The sequence below is a fragment of the Plodia interpunctella genome, chromosome 30, assembly GCF_027563975.2.
Source record: "Plodia interpunctella isolate USDA-ARS_2022_Savannah chromosome 30, ilPloInte3.2, whole genome shotgun sequence".
Classification (NCBI taxonomy): Eukaryota; Metazoa; Arthropoda; class Insecta; order Lepidoptera; family Pyralidae; genus Plodia; species Plodia interpunctella.
This window is the reverse complement of record NC_071323.1, coordinates 553,378-570,230: the sequence shown is the minus strand read 5'-3', so window position 1 is coordinate 570,230 and position 16,853 is coordinate 553,378. Positions and strand designations below refer to the sequence as shown.

At 34.4% G+C, this 16,853-nt stretch overlaps 2 protein-coding genes across 9 annotated transcripts in view; one reads left to right on the top strand and one right to left on the bottom strand.

Annotated features, from left to right (window-relative positions):
* The window catches only part of LOC128682614 (golgin subfamily A member 6-like protein 22), a 163,722-nt gene extending 152,029 nt beyond the window's left edge, over nucleotides 1-11,693 (bottom strand). For 3 of the 8 annotated variants that reach the window (XR_008406127.2, XM_053767457.2, XM_053767461.2), the window contains exon 1: nucleotides 11,450-11,678. The gene's annotated coding sequence lies outside the window, so the exon portion shown is untranslated. Of the gene's footprint in view, nucleotides 1-11,449 lie in introns of all 8 variants that reach the window. The other 5 variants (XM_053767464.2, XM_053767463.2, XM_053767458.2 and 2 more) reach the window with 4 other exon arrangements.
* On the top strand, nucleotides 941-5,277 carry LOC128682615 (uncharacterized). Its single transcript, XM_053767466.2, has 2 exons — nucleotides 941-1,170; nucleotides 1,443-5,277. Exon 2 carries the CDS (start codon nucleotides 1,454-1,456, stop codon nucleotides 4,169-4,171), a length of 2,718 nt encoding a protein of 905 aa, XP_053623441.1. The 5' UTR covers nucleotides 941-1,170; nucleotides 1,443-1,453; the 3' UTR covers nucleotides 4,172-5,277.
* Nucleotides 11,694-16,853: the final 5,160 nt, after the last annotated feature.

Sequence of the window (16,853 nt, the reverse complement as noted above, 5' to 3'; positions counted from 1 at the left end):
CATTGCAAATTCGTCGCTATTGGTACATGTCATAGAGGTTCGTGCAACTGGATGTGCTGTACAAGAAATATTATAACATAAAATCCTCACAAACTTTCGCATTTAGTACGATTAACATAGAAGTGCGAACGTATAGAATAAGATTCGCGCTAAATCCCGTCAAATTTATTTATTGTTATTTAAATACAATATTTATAAAAGATGTACCTATCTATTACAATATTTATTTAAAAGAAAAAATCTTATAACAATATCACTGAAAAGGAACATTAAAAAAAAAAACAGTATTTTATTTTTATATACAAGCAAGTCGATTCACATTCATTCATTCTCTCAATAATAATTTGCCTCTATGCGTTTGCAAATTGATTGGTATGTATTGATTGCATTTTCAAAAAGTGCGAAATTATAAAAACAAACTCAACCTGACATAAAAAAAAACAACTTTCTTGGAAATACCTGGCAGCTCCTCTCAAACTTATTCCAAATCATTTGCGGTCTTGGGCGCTATGCTGTGGAACTCGCTTTTTAAGGATATTAAGAGTGCTCCTTCCATAAACTCATTTAAGGAAAGATTTCATAAGTCCTCTCTTGTCGCGTCTAACGTTTAGGCTATCATATTATGTATTTATATTTGTATGTTATTTCTAATATGTATTTATATCTATTTTATGTATTTTTTGTTATTGTTAAATCAAAATCAAATCATTTATTCAGAAATTAGGCCTTTCCAGGTACTTTTTCACGTCATATTCTAAATTGAATGATGTTTAACAAAGCTACAAACTACTGGCATTTCGGAACGACCACTGCTTAGAAGAAATGCCGAAAGAAACTCATTCAAACAGTGTTGGTCCCTATTATGCCAGAAGGGCTTACCATTTTTTAAATATAAATTTATGTACCGTAAAACGGGGCTATTTAAAATTCATGGGGCTAATTGAAATTATAAAAATAAAATATTTGGAACCTCATAACATTTTATTTTTCTACTAATTGGATATTTTGTTTTCGTCTGGCAACACTCACTCTAAAGCTGTCACCACGCAATGAAATTTTGAGGTTAGAAATGACATGTGTGTGCTGCAAAAGGGGCTTGCAAAAAATATTAAAAATATTGCTTAATTTATGGCTCTCATACTTTTATTTGGTAACTAGTTATTTTTTGAGGTAAGTTGAACATGATATTTGTATTATATCTTATGTTTCCTTGTGATTTTAATGGATTCTATAGGCTTTTTCTAACTACGTTGATTCGCCATATTTGTTTTGATTTATCAAACGGGGCTTTTTGGTACAGTTTTGGGGCTATTTAAAACATAATTCCAAATAGCCCCCTCTATGTCCGATGACAGATTTGTATACGATTTAAGGTGATGTGCCAAATAGCCCCAAACGTAACTTTCGAGTAATTAAGGCGAAGTTCTTCTGTTTTGTTCCAGTGCAATTGATCATGGTGCGTACATATACTAGGAAGTATACAAATTCCAGAAATGGCAAATCTTTTTTACCTTACCAAAATTACTCAGCGGAAAATTTACAAGTAGCAATAGAGAGTGTAAAAGAAGGAAGAATGAGTCTTACCGATGCCGCAGACACTTTTGGTGTGCCAAAGAGTACCTTAAGTAGAAAGACAAGAAATATTAACTGTACGCAAGAGACAGCAGGCCATCCAACATTATTTACGCCTGAAGAAGAGAAAGTCTTCATTAAATTTGTTTTAATAGTAGGGGAATGGGGGTTTCCGTTTGATACCACAGATCTTCGTGTATTTGCCAAGAAATATCTCGACAGACTTGGAAAAAATGTGTATAATCTAAAAGATAATATGCCAGGTTATGATTGGGCCAGAAACTTTCTTCAAAGACATAGATTACAAATTTCAAACCGTAAATCTGCACATATTTCCAGTGACCGAGCCAGATTTAGGTCAGATGATATTGATGCCTTTTTTGAGAATTATGTTAATACGGTTGAGGGTGTTCCTGCAGCGCACATCATTAACTATGATGAAACGAATTTAACAGATGATCCCGGCAATAAAAAATATATTTATAAAAGAGGATGCAAGTATCCAGAGCGGATCATAAATAGCTCGAAAACGGCAATTTCGCTCATGTTTTCGGGCACTGCATCAGGACATCTCTTACCTATTTACGTTGTCTACAAATCGGAAAATCTTTGGGATACGTGGATGGAGGGAGGACCAGAAGGGACGAGATATAATCGTTCCAAGAGCGGATGGTTTGATTCAACCTGCTTCGAAGATTGGTTTCATACCATTATAGTTCCCTATTTTCGTAATAAGCCTGGACGGAAGGTGTTGATAGGTGATAATTTATCATCACACTTTTCGGAAAGTGTAATAAAAACTTGTGAGACATTGAATATTGCATTTGTATGTCTGCCACCTAAAACAACACATTTATTACAACCTCTGGACGTCGCGTTTTTTGCTCCTTTGAAGGTATACTGGAGAGATATTCTTACCAAATGGAAAATTACCGAGGGAAGACATCACAAAACCTTAATTAAGAGTGCATTTCCTAAATTGTTGAAAAAACTTAAAAATAAATTAATCGAAAATGATGCCGAATCCAGAAATTTAATAGCAGGTTTTAATAAATCCGGACTTTACCCTGTTGATCCTAATCGTCCCAAATCTCGATTACCCCAATCTCATGTTCCAAGGTCCGAGGAAGAAATAGAGACAAGTAGTACTTCAGTTATAAAGGATATGTTGATGGAATTGCGATGTCCCGATGAGCCGACGGATATGAGACGGAAAAAGAGATTTGTGGTTGAACCGGGAAAGAGCGTATCTTCCGACGATTTAGTACAAAATCAGTCAAAAACAAGTGCAAGATTAAAGGTGTCCGGAAAAAGAAAAGAATTAAAGAAGTCTACTTCAAACATCCTATCAGACCCATTTATTGATTCAGTTCCAGGTCCTTCTGGACTACATCAAATAAGGAGCAATAAAAATCATGACAGTGATAATTCCGATGATCAAATTGCGTCTGTTCTTATGCCTAAGTCAAAACTAACATCCTACAAGGGCATGGGAAAAGGGATCGGTAAAAAAACAAAACCTTGTAAAATATTGATTAATAAGAAGCAACAAAGTGAGAATGTAACAGAAACAGCTCTAAATGATACATTAGTTAACTCTGGTTCATTATTACAGTCATCTCTCCAAAATCCCGAAAGCCTCAAAAATTTATGTATCAGATGGGTCAATACTCACTTAATTCAAAACAATGAACTATCCGGACAAAGATCATTTATTCAAAATTTGTACGAAACCAAAAACTATGAAGCTAACGTGCCATTTATAGGTGAATTACCAGAATGCCTACTAAATAGCAGACCCACTACTAGATCTAAACCTATAATTACATCAGAAGTTATTTTTGAAGCAGGATCTTCCCAAAATATTCGTAATCGTAAGAAAATAAACGCTATACTACAAAAAGAAAATGTTGAAATTACGCAGTTTGCTTTAAATATGAAATTAAATATAGAAAATAAAGAACAAGTAACTGAAAAAAGAAAAGTCGTAGAAGAAATTACACAAGAAAGTAAAGAATTAAAAGAAATAATAGATAATGTGAAACCTAAGAAAAAAATAAAAAGTGAGACAGCTACTAAAGTGAAAAAAAGGACGCAGAAACACATTTCTCGAAAACAAAAATGGAGGAGATCTAGTAGTGATTCCAGCTCATCTGAGATTATAATGTGTATGGCTGATTCTGATGATTCAGAATATGAAACAATGGATGATTTAATCACGGAATTTTACGAAGAAGAACAAGAAAATATAGAACCATCAATTCCCTTTGGCTTTTCTGAAATCGAATTTTTTACAGAGGATAATAATACATTAAAAATTGATTCCTGGATTTTAGCAAAATTTGCTACAAAAAAGAGCGTTAAACATTTCGTAGGAAAGATAATATTAATAAAAAACAACATTCCTGATGTCAAATTTGTGAGAAAAGTAAAGGAATCAAAATTTAATAGAGGATCGGTGTTTACTTATCCTACAGTAGATGACATTTGTACCATGAGACATTTGGATGATATTGTTCTAGTATTACCAGAGCCCAACATCTCTCGGCGAGGACAAATCATATTTGATATTGATTTGAGTAATTACAACGTACAATAGGTTTAACTGTTTTGACTTATGGTATTTTAAATTTTATTTTCGAAGTCTTTAGACTGACTATGATTAAGACTGATTTAATGTTATGATTATAATTAAGGAAGTATCAATGCCAAATATTGTGCCTTATTTTTTGTTAAATGTTTACCTACCGCAATGACATTCACCTTCTTACAAACTTTGATGAGAACTTTGATAGTTGATTAAGTATTTGTTTATGTTTGAATTAGACCGCTGATGTCTAGAAAATATTGTTGTTTTAATACATATTATAGTTACCGAGAGACCTGATTAGATAAATAAGTACAGACATTTGATACATATTTTTGAAAGTTTTAATTATATTACCTGGGTTAACTTTATTATCAGAATTCCTACCTACTGAATTTTTAATATGGTAAACTTCCAGTTCCAATGTTCTTATTTGTTTTTTTATGTACATTTTGGAATTTTGAGAATTGGTTTATTTTTGTAATGTTTATTTTAGTGATTGTTGTTGAGTTCTCAACATTGGTTCCATAGTATAATTAAGTTGTTTGAAATAATTGGGTGAGTTGCCCTTTTGCGACTGTGATTTTAGTTATTTTACACGTTGTTTAATAATATGCGTGCCTTATTACTAGTATAGTAAAAGTTAAATTGTTTTTAAATTGCTCAGACTGTTGATGATGATGAGTGAACTGATTAGATAAATAAGTACAGTTATTTGATACTTATGAAAGTTTAAGTGTTATTAACCGGGTCAATTTTATTATTAAAGTTCCTACCTACTTAATTAATATGGTAAACTTCCAGTGTTCTTATTTGATGTTTCTTTTTTGTATCACATTTTTCATTTAAATAAACATACTTAAAGTACATTCAACAATTTCATTTAAATAATGACTTCCCCTTAAATTGTTCCAAATATATCCTACATTCTCTCCTTTAGTCCAACTGATTAATCATCGTACTTCCAAATAACCCCAATATAGTGGCACTATAGTTTTATAGTGCAAGATTTTACAACAAAATTGAACAAGAGCACTATAGACATATAGCCAGGTACACACTATCAATGTTCTGATTATCGCCAAACTGATTCAAATTAAAACTGGCCTACATTTTACTGAAATATTAAACATTTTGTGTCGATTTCCAGATAGCCCCAAAATTGCGAAAATTGGAACAGCGCTTATAAAACAGGCTATCTTCGGAATTTTAATCAATATACGTTTGAAAATAATAGTTCCGGAAACGCCACTTCAAAATCTGTCCAAATTAATCATCAAAACAGGATTATTTAAACATAAAGTCGTTAAAAAAATTGTTTTTTACCAAATCTTGTACCAAATAGCCCCATTTAACGGTATAATTTTTTATCAGTAATATAACATGTAAGTACACAAAGTGTGCAAGTGTTATATATATTCATGGATTTATTTATTTAGATTTTACTTTTCCTAATTATATTTATTTATTTTCTTACAATTTATAGTCTTCTCTGTTCATGTTGTACGCTATTACGTCTGACCAGCCTGCTACTGTATACACGTTCCTCTCAACCTATCGCCGGTTGACTGTAAGAGATCCCTACATGGGATAAGTCCGCCGTTGTACAATGTATCTTTCTTGTATTAATTTTGATTAATGTGCTTATTTTCGTGCAATAAAGTTATTACAAACTGTCTACGCCAGTACACCACAACACTAGGCACGTCCCGCCCGCACCCCTCGCGCGGCAGCCAATGGCTATCGAACACGACAATTTAAATTTTATTCCTGCGCGCGCACTACAAATCTAGTTTTTTCTATTGTTTTTTTCCTGTCATTCGATTCGATTTCTGTTTTTCATTATATCAATTTGTAAGAAAAAAGAAAAATATAATTATCTAATTCTTAGCCCCAAGTATTTTATTTTAACTACCTATTAGTTCCGTAACGAACACAAACAAACAAACTTTTATTAAGCAATATTTAATGTAGCATTCGAACAAACATATCTTTCTTTGTGAACATTTTCGCACGTTGTGACGTCACTCCTGCATATGTCATTTAAGTAATGTGGACGAGTCAAAAAATTTGTGGTTTAATTTTTGTCATATCTTTGAAAGCATTGTCATTATCACAGTAATTTTTTCACTGGTGTTTCTAATGATATAAGGGCCTTCGAATAGTCATCAAAACAAAAAAAAATCCCAACTACGCCATTGGCACAGTCTATTGCTTATTTTTGTAATATCCTGTACGGATGTCCTCCTGTCATGGCGTCCAATTCTAAGAATACTAACGTTGACGCTGAATTCTCTCATGTGTTGCCCGTAATGTTAACAAATGTATTGTAATGTGTTTAGTTTATATTTGATCGAGTAAGCGAAGCGAACGTGGTCTACAATTCGACTTTGGGCAAAATTTTTTTTTTTTTTAGATATATGTATGTATGTTTGCAACGCGATAACTTTCGAACCGGTGGGCTGATTTTGATGAAATTTAAAAGGTATGTAGAATCAAAATCGGTTATGTCGTTATTGAAATATTCACTTTTTTTTTTTAAACTCATCAAACATTTATTGTGTTTGCGGCGAACAACTAGTTAATTCCGGTTGGAATAAAATTCTCAGCCCCGGACGCCGCGTAGTATCTATTATAAATGTGAAAGTCTGTCTGTTCCACTTTCACGGCTAAACAGCTAAACTGATTTTTATGAAATTTGGCATTGAATATAGTTAGAACGTCGTTCAATCACATGCTACCTGTTTTTTTTTTTTTTTCAAAAATCAACCACCAAAATGGGGACTGAAATTTTGTATGAAAATATGTCTGTTCCGCTTTCGCAGAGAAAATTCACGCGGGCGAAGCTGCGTGAAAAAGATAATGTAAGATAAATAATGTTTACAGATTGAATAATAAATACACAAGGATAAATTGTCAAGAGCAAGCTTTTAAGAATATTTTGTTTTATTAATTCTATATACCAAAAACTAGGACTTTACAAACAAAAATATAATTAAAAACATGAAGCAACTAATTTTCACTATAATATTCTTTTTGTTTTTTATATATTATGTATGTGTCTGTAGAATTACATCCTAAATCTATAATAATATAACTCTTTCGTTACTGAGTGACTGACTGACTGACAGACAAAGTACAGCCGAAACTACTGGGCGTAGGAAGCTGAAATTTGGCATGTAGGCTCCCTGGGGAGTGTAGGTGAGCACTAAGAGAGGAATTTTAGAAATTCAACCCCGAAGGGGGTGAAATACTTTTATATGAAAGTTCTACATGTTAGTGACTTGAAAATTTAGATTTTGGTTGTTTACAACAAATTAATGAATGGTTGTGTCAGATTTTTCTGAAAATTAACCCTTAACCCCTTCGAAAGGGGGTTGAAAGATTGTATGAAACTTATACAAATTTCTAAAAAAAAAGCTGAAAGTTGGTAAACATACTCTTCATCGTTTTTCTTAAAGAATTTCCGAGATTTTACTATGAAATTCACGCGGGCGAAGCCACGGGCAGAAGCTACATTACATGCGAAATAAAATCTACTCAACCAATCTTCTTGGATTTTTGCACACATGTAATTTGAAGTGTGGAGAAGGACATAGGGTACCTTTCATCACGGAAAATTTACGCGGGCGCGGCAAGAGCTAGTATTCTATATCGAATGTTAATATGAATATTATCATCAAATATTATTTCCACTCTCACCCACACCATCTTGGTTTATATCCTTAGCTTTCTGGAGTCGAATCCAAAAATATGAGTCGAATGCCCATTATCCAGAATTTGGCATTGTACCAACGATTTATATTGTGAATCGTACTTGAGTTATAAGAAAGCTCTTGAGAGCATTTTATATGTGGCTATGTATGCCTGCCTAATCGTTTGGTAAAACAAGTGAATAGCTACCAACCTAGATTTTTTATATCCCATATCCAACTAATATTATAAATTGGAAAGTAAATTTGTTTGTTAACCTCTTCACGCGTGTATCTATTCAACCAATCTTCTTGAAAATTGACGACCTCGGCGACGCAGTGATGAAGTGCTTGCCTCTGAACCGAGAGGTTCCAGGTTCGATCCCCGGTCGGGTAATGATGGAAAATGATCTTTTTCTGATTGGCCCGGGTCTTGGATGTTTATCTATATATGTATTTGTTATAAAATATAGTATCGTTGAGTTAGTATCCCGTAACACAAGTCTCGAACTTACTTTGGGGCTAGCTCAATCTGTGTGATTTGTCCTAATATATTTATTGATTTATTATTATTTATTTCGCATTACTAAGAGTATTGAGAAGGACATGAGGTAACTTACATCCCGGAGAAAACTATTGATCCCGTGGGATTTGCAAAAAACCTGTATTCTATTACAGGTGGCGCTAAATGCTAACAAATAAAACTTTGAAATAAAAACACTAGATGGCGCTGCGACTACTTTAAATGCGCTATGTATATTTTAATTCAGCTATCCCAATCCCATTTTAATACAAAGAAAAAACTGTTCTCGAGGACATTTAATCGGGCAAAGTCGCAGCGGGTTATAACTAAAATATATATTTATAGATTAAAAGGCGGATACAACTTTGGCGCCGTGTGGGGCTCACACAGTCGTGCTAAAGTCACAAAAAGTTAAAACTATACTTAACTAGGCGCATTCCTGATGGCTGAGGGTCGTGATCATTACGTGGAATGAAACAGATATAACAACTTTATTGGCATTATTAATGGAGTGGTTTGGTTTGCCATTGCCTTCTCCATTTCACACACAAGTTGATAATCAACCAGTGTGCAGGTTTCCTCACGATGTTTCCCTTCACCGGAAGCAAGTGGTGGTCGATGAAAATGCATGAGTCAGATTGGTATATAAACTCATGTGGTATATAAACTCACTCCAAATTTTCATTCAAAAAACAATTGTTCTCTCATTTGCTAGAAAAACAAAAGATTAATAATCCAACGCGCCGTCGCCGGTAGCGGCCACTGCCGCTGAATAAGTTGGTAAGCATACCAGTTTTTAAGAACATCTCCAGAATTATTGCTTGATATAGACAGATCAACAAAATTCTCCATTTTATTGTTGCGTCTCTTTCCTGTTTCCATGTAATGTTCTATGTAAGTAACTTTATTGATTTACTGATTGATTACTCTTCTTGTTTGCTCTCCACTTACTGTGGCTATGGCTGAAAATCAACGCGTTGCTCCCCTAGGAGCAACATCATCGTTGAGCCATGACCTTTTTGTATTGCTGCAGCACACATACACATTTCTTATGTGTGATTGTTGTTTACCCGTTTATTGTGTCAGTTATTTTTTTGTATTAACATTGATGTATGTGTGTGTACTGTGGCTACAAATAAAGTTTTTATCTATCTATCTATCTATCATGTGGCACGAGTAGGATTCGAACCTGGGATTACGATCCACAAGCGGGCGTCTTAACCATTACACCACCACCGCTTCTTACAATTTTATACAAATTTACTTATAAACTTTGATTGTTTATAACTGCATATGTAATACCTATTGTAATATAATTAAATTTTGAAAACAAATCAATATACACCAATATTCAGTTATAACTAAGTATATATTCAGTTTATTTTAACCTTTTGATTGTTTTATTTATGGCATCCGCGGAAGACCAGCGCCGTGGCTCACAAATGCAGAGCGGAGACCATTTTGTTTCAAGCATTACACTTGTTTTTATTTGTTCTGTGCTGTATGTACTAATATGTTTGAGCAAATAAACGCTTCTCTTGATAGATAGATAGATAGATCATTTATTCCTTAGAACATGGTGATACAAAGATGTTAAAGGCATAAGGTACAGCATATTCTGCCTATTTGGCGTAGAAATATTATTGCTTGCTTTTGTTATTAGTGTTTCACCTAGCGCCTGGATATGCAAAGGCAGGGATAGATTGTGTTGTTAGTTATTATAAATACGTATTATGTATTAAAATCTTGAGATCGCATTTTTCTATGATTAAGGATATTATTAGACAATGTTAAATTTTGTAAATAAATAGTTGTGTGTTAGTTAATAGTCGCCGTTTTTCTATATAAAACTCCTCCGTGACTGAATAACTGACTGACTGACAGATAAAGTACAGCCGAAACTACTGGGCGTAGGAAGCTCATTTCAGCTTCCTATGGATGGGAATGGAATGGGAGGATTTTTGGAAATTCTACCCGAAAGGGGATGAAAAGGGAGAAAAACTTTTATATGAAAGTTCTACACTGTTGAAGTTAGTGATTTGAAAATTTGGATTTTGGTTGTTTACAACAAATTAATGAATACGTATTTCAGATTTTTACCCTCAACCCCTTAAAAAGGAGGAACGTGAAAGGTATGGAACTTAATACAAATTTCAAAATAAAAAGCTGAAAATTGGTAAATCTCTACAGTATATATATTTTTTTTAATGACCGAGATTTTACTATGAGATACGAGATTTTAGTAGTGGTATACTATATACCATTACTAGCTTTAGCCCGCGGCTTCGCCCGCGTGAATTTCATAGGAAACCTAGTCTCTCCTAACCCAATGGGAAACAGACGTGACAGTGTTATGTGGCAAATGTGTGAAAAGTATTATAATATTAAGTATATAATTCTTTGTAATGAAATCAATTATCATATGTGGCCATCTAAATCGAAAGGGACCTTATGCCGCACGCCATTATTGCCGTTGTTTTGTATTGGAACAACGGCAATAAGGACCTAAGTGCCAGCCGCCATGCCAGGTCCCTTTTGATTTGGACGGCCATATATAATCTCCTGTAGTACCTTTAATTTCAGTTTTCGCTAATAATGAAAAAAAAAATGGTAACTTAAGGTCGGCAGCGAATGCTCCCAGCTATCTGCGCCACCATCGCATTTTTATCAATGAATATAAAATGGCTGCCTGTTCCGCTTTCACGGCCTGCCGTTCACCAGCGGCGGTGCTCCGCCTCTTGAAGGAGCTGGGCTGGCTGGAATGATCAGCGGCTCAGACTCCGCACCCAGAAAGGGCCCAGGCTAGAGGCCTAACTGCGGAAAGCAGTCCTCGAGGGAAGTAAGTCCGCTTTCACGGCAAAACTGCTCGACCGATTTTGATGAAATTTGGTATGCATATAGTTAAAGACACTCCGTTCAATCAAACATAGACCATTTTTTTTTTTAATTCAGCCCCAAATGGGGGTGAAAATTTGTATGAAAATCATGTCTTCGCTTTCGCATAGAAATTCACGTGGGCGAAACCGCATGCAAAGACTAGTTTATTATAATAAATAGCGAAAACTAAAAATATACCTCAGGCGATTAAGCTAACAAAAACAAAACATTATGTAAACAATCACAGAGATCGCAAAAATCCTGACGTCAGTCACACAAAAAAAAAAAGGATTACGCGCGCTTTTTGACGTTGACAGTTTCGATTTTTCAACACACTGCTTGTTGTTACTTTTTAAGTTTCAAATATTTGTTTATATGCCCGTTGTTCACGTCCGGTTTATTTATTAATAGTGTTGCGTCGCGGCCGTTCGCGGTAAGACTGGTGCAGTTTCGTGTTACTGTGTTGTAAATAGAATCCTATTTGCGTCAGCTTGGGGACTGCCTGTGATTCATTGAGGCGGGAGGGACAGCAAGGGAATATATTTATTTATGTTTTTTTTTTTTAGTTTTTCTTTTATTCAGCCGGTTAGAGTTTATTATTCCGTGAGAGGGTTACAGACACAGAAAGTCACAGAACAAGTGCTGACATCTAGCGAAATTTGTCGTATTATTTTCATATAAATTATTTTTTTTTTTTTTGCTAATCCTTATTGTATGTACCCTTTATGCAAAAGACCTCCTGGCCGCCCTCGACGAAAGTGGTTTGATGACATAAAGGATTGAACCGGACTTGATACAACCAACTGAAAATAGCGGCCCAAAGCCGCGTGGGTTTCCGCATGCTGACCTCTCAAACTTCAGTTCGAAGATGGCACCCCATAATGATGATAACCTTTTTTGTCCCACTGCTGGGCAAAGATTTCCACCATTCCCTTATATTTCTCTCTATCTTGTAACATATAAATTATATTTTAATTATCCTTTAACATATTCTAAATTCTATTAACAAAAAAAAATGCTTTATCGCGAAACAGTTCGCCGAACTTGGGAGATTTGGCATGCACAGCTGGATTTTCATTGCGGCAAATAAAATTTCTTATACGAACTACACAATGTCCATTTATTCTTTTGACTATGTACATTATGTACTTTTATATATTATTAGAAAAAAAAAAATTGTAAGAAACAATAATGGTAAGCCGATCTGGCATGATAGGGACCAACACTGTTCAAATGAGTTTCTTTCGGCATTTCTTCTCGGCAGCGGTCGTTCCGAAATGCCAGTAGTTTGTAGCTTGTGAGAAATAACTATAAATATAAAAATCGACGAGAAAAAGTGCCTGTGAAGGTCTAATTTCTGAATAAATGATTTGAATTTGAATTTTTATTCGCGTCGACGTCTATCTGAGTTCGGCGATAGAGTTGGCAATTTTCATCAACTTTGTTCATCAACCAGAACAAAGTACATTTTTTGCACTTCAACAATGTCATTCAAAAGGAAGTGCCGTAATGTTATAACAGATTGAATTGCCATTTTTGTATTGTATTCCTGTTTTTCCATATATGTTTATTTGTGTTGTTTTCACTTTGTATTTTGATGTGAGCAAAATTTAACATGTTATGTACAGACCATATTGTTGGTCAGTTTGGTTGAAATTTTCGTATATTTTATGTGCATGTACCCACCTAATTTACTGTTTGTGTACTTATGAATAAATAAATAAATAAATTCGGCATTAAACTAATTATGTCAACAAAAATATATCTGTAATAAAATTCATTAATGACAACTTCATTCTTCATTAATGACACTAATAATTAAGTATCGGCTGTATATTCCACGTAGATGAAGGTTTCTTGGCAAATTTGTATGTTAACTATAAGCCCTTCAGGCGTCTCGAGCAATATAACGCTCTTGCATTTTTGCGAGTAATGCTAAAAACCGAGGTTCGCTCCCACCCACCTGGGAGCCCTTTGAGCTGTCACTATTTCGGCTTTATGGTCCTTGCGACTGTCGCCATATTTCCTCCGGTTAAGCAGTAAAGGTAGACGAACGTAAATTCGTCCTCCTAATTTTTAATATATATATAAGACCTATATTTGTTAATTGACGTCCTTGGAGAAAAGGCTGCGGTGAAGTTTGTTGCGCCGCTTCTTCTTCACCTGCGCTTTGGAAGCCGGCAGTAGACTTAGTTTAAGTAATTTTTTTGACGTCAATAAGTGATGTATATGATCCTAAATTGAATAAAGAATTTTGAATTTAATTTGAATTTGAGACGCAGCGACCAACTAGCAAGTAGGCTTCGATGAGAAAAAAAAAGTGAATTATTTTTTTTTACCGGCAAACTGTTCGTATTATTCCCTTCTTTATGAATAGAACACATGATCATTTGTTACTGAAAAAAAAAAAAAGTTTATCCACTCACCAATATCCGAAGAAGTCCGATAGATCCATGCAGTCCACGTCTTTCTTTTCGCAGTGTTCACCCTCGTCCACAATACCAGAGTCCAGGTCTTCCGAACTGTCAGTGTCAGTATCCGAACGCACTACGCTCATAGCCAACTCTTCACTAATATATAGGCAGTATGGTCTTTGACCTTAGCCTGTCCTTACCGGGACGAATAAAAGAAATAAACTGTCACAATTTGTAACGAATTGCGCGCTATTTATTTTTTTATTTTTATTTTTTTACTTTGGTGTTATACATGCAATGGTGTTATGTTTTGGATTAATAATAAAAGTAACTAATTAGCCATTATCGAGCGAAGCCGTGGGCAAAAGCTAGTTAAAAATATGTGATATGCCGCCGTCATACTGAGCTAAACAATAGTTAAAATAAGATATACAAAATTATTCGTTCCTATTTAAATGTCAGCCAATTATAAATATAGATGGCGCAGCCGCTCGTATGATGCTATCCCTCTCTCTCTTCTGAGCGTGTTTCCGGACATTCTTGGCTGTGACTCCTCGAAGTCTGGGGTTTGCTACACAATTGTAGATTAGAATACAATATAAATAGGAATAAAACATGTGTGTATAATAAAATATTGCCTTAGCACTCAAGGCTTTATCCTTTAGCCGCCTCATACGACACCCACGGGAGAATATCGAGTGGGTTTCAGAATGTGACTCTCAGAAATCTCAGGTCCGTGCATTAAACCGTTGAGGAGTTCCCTCGTCGAGAGCCGATGCTTGTCCACCATCAAGTCATGCTTATAATGTAATGGCATAGGAACTGAAGTCTATTATAAAATTTAGAACTTGGGAAAAATGGAAGTAAGTCGGTCGTAGACCAGCTTAAAAAAATTGGCATTTTTGTATTTTTTTTTTAACTTTTTGTACTTATTTTAAAGAACATTTCAAAAATATTTTGCTCTCCCACACAACAAAAACGGTCAAGTTAAAAGTCGGCCTCATAAATAGAGGCCTCCGTAGCATAGAATCTTTAAAAACATTATAAACAGAAATTCTAAAACTTGACAAGCTTAATTTTGCGGTCGTATGCACTCATTATGTATGAAATAAACTACAGACATAAGTTTGTTATGTTATTTTTCTATGACAATAAATTGATAAGTTAGGTTTTTTTTTCCTTTATCTGTATTGTAACTATTACAAGCCCTTATTTCTTGTCAAATTTAATTTGATTCTAAGTACCTAGGTCAACAGGAATATGATTTTAAATCACCCTACAAGCAAAATACGTGACATACACTTAGACTTTTTCACAATTAAAAGAAACTTTAGACTTTAATATGCAAAGCTTAAGCATTATTTCTTAAATGAACATTCACAGACACTTTTTCACTCTCTGTCATCTGAGGGTTTACCTTGTTTCTTCTACATCCTTTGAGCGTTGGAGCCCAGAGTCCGCTTTCCTACTTCTTCATCTCCACTTCGCAAAGTTGCCAGTGATGATTTTCTTTTGACTTTGAGACAATTTCTAATGTAAAGTCTGATACTTCTTAACATGTAAACAATCTTCACAGCATTGTTGAATTTTGATAAAATATCAGTTCAAAGCTATACGTTCTAAAGTAAAACGTTTATTAACCACGAAAGCAATTTCCTAAAAAGTATATTTTAATTTATATTGATGTGAAATCATAAAAAAGACATAGTGAAATTATTTACATAATACTTAAGACTTTTAAGAAAAAACTAACTCTGCTCGTATTTAGTAGAAAGTGATTATAGAGAGGAGGGCAACACCATAAGAGCATATTTTTAAACACAAGCGCATTTCACTGTAATCAATTACACACACGTGTACAATAGAATAGGTACTTGGCCTAATTAATTTAAAATTAGGAATCACAATGCGGCTTACGCTTACGCAATCTTTTACATTTATTCGAATTTCAAATTATCTTTTTTTTTTTATTTAGTTATGTGTGCAGGTTTATGCCAGTCACTTTGTATTTAAAGCAAACAAATATATTTGTTTGTTTTTTTTTTCACTTTTGTCACGTTTTGTTTTATGACAAATTATCTTGTTAAATTTTATTGCCAATTATGTGGTGTTTTTTTTTAACTTTAATGTTAATTAAACACGTTGGTTTTGTTAGGTCGCGATCGCAAACTGGATGCGTTTTGTTCGCAGTGCATTGGCTAGGATTAATAGAAAATACATAGAATTGCATTGGTTTTCTTTTTTAGTTTTCGGGTCCGTCTCTCTCTGGCTTTTACGCTTTTATTTTACGACCGGCCGCCTCCCTGACGTCAACCATCTTTAGGAATCCCCTTGTTGCCTATGTGAAAGCTATTACTATCCCATCATATAGCTTGAAAGAGGATATCGTCAAGATAAAAGGGAAACAATTGAAAGCCGTAAAATATGATTAGGTATCTACTTGTACTATACCTATTCATCTTGGACTGAGACAAAAGGTAAACAAACCTTGAACAAAAAATTATGATTTCTCGTTATTCCTTTGTTAATTTTGTTTTGTTGTTTTTAAATTATTAAAATTAACAAATTGTTTACCTTTTGTCTCAGTCCAAGATGAATAGGGTATATAAGTATGTTTGTATTAAGTTTCAAGTGATTCTTCTTCATAGTCCTATTCCTCATGGCTGAGGGTAATGACCATTGCGTGGAATGAAACACACACAACAACTTTCTTGGCATTATTAAAGCACTGGTTTGCCATTGCCTTCTCCATTTCACACACAAGTTAATAATCAACAAGTGTGCAGGTTTCCTCACGATGTTCTCCTTCGCCGGTAGCAAGTGGTGGTCGATGAAAACTACTATACATGAGTCAGATTGGTATACAAACTCATGTGGCACGTGTGGGATACGATAACCTTTCGATCCACAGGCGGGGTCACACACCGCAGTTTTGTTTAGAAAGATATAAATTTAATTTAGTTTTTTTTTTTTTTGTATGGCTGAGTAGACGTTGCCAATAAACGAATAATTCCTAAATGAACAATCGTAACATTGAAGTTTGTTGTTGTTACATCTTCACGCTCAATCTACTCAACCAATATTCTTGCATACATGTAGTTTGAAGTATGTAGAAGGGGGATAGAGGACATTTCATCACGGAAAATATGACTTTTCCCGTGGGAAATTTACGCGGGCGAAGCAGCTCA

What these genes read in the sequence shown, in the direction of transcription:
- LOC128682615 (XM_053767466.2), top strand. Translation starts at nt 1,454, where the DNA reads ATGGTGCGTACATATACTAGGAAGTATACAAATTCCAGAAATGGCAAA.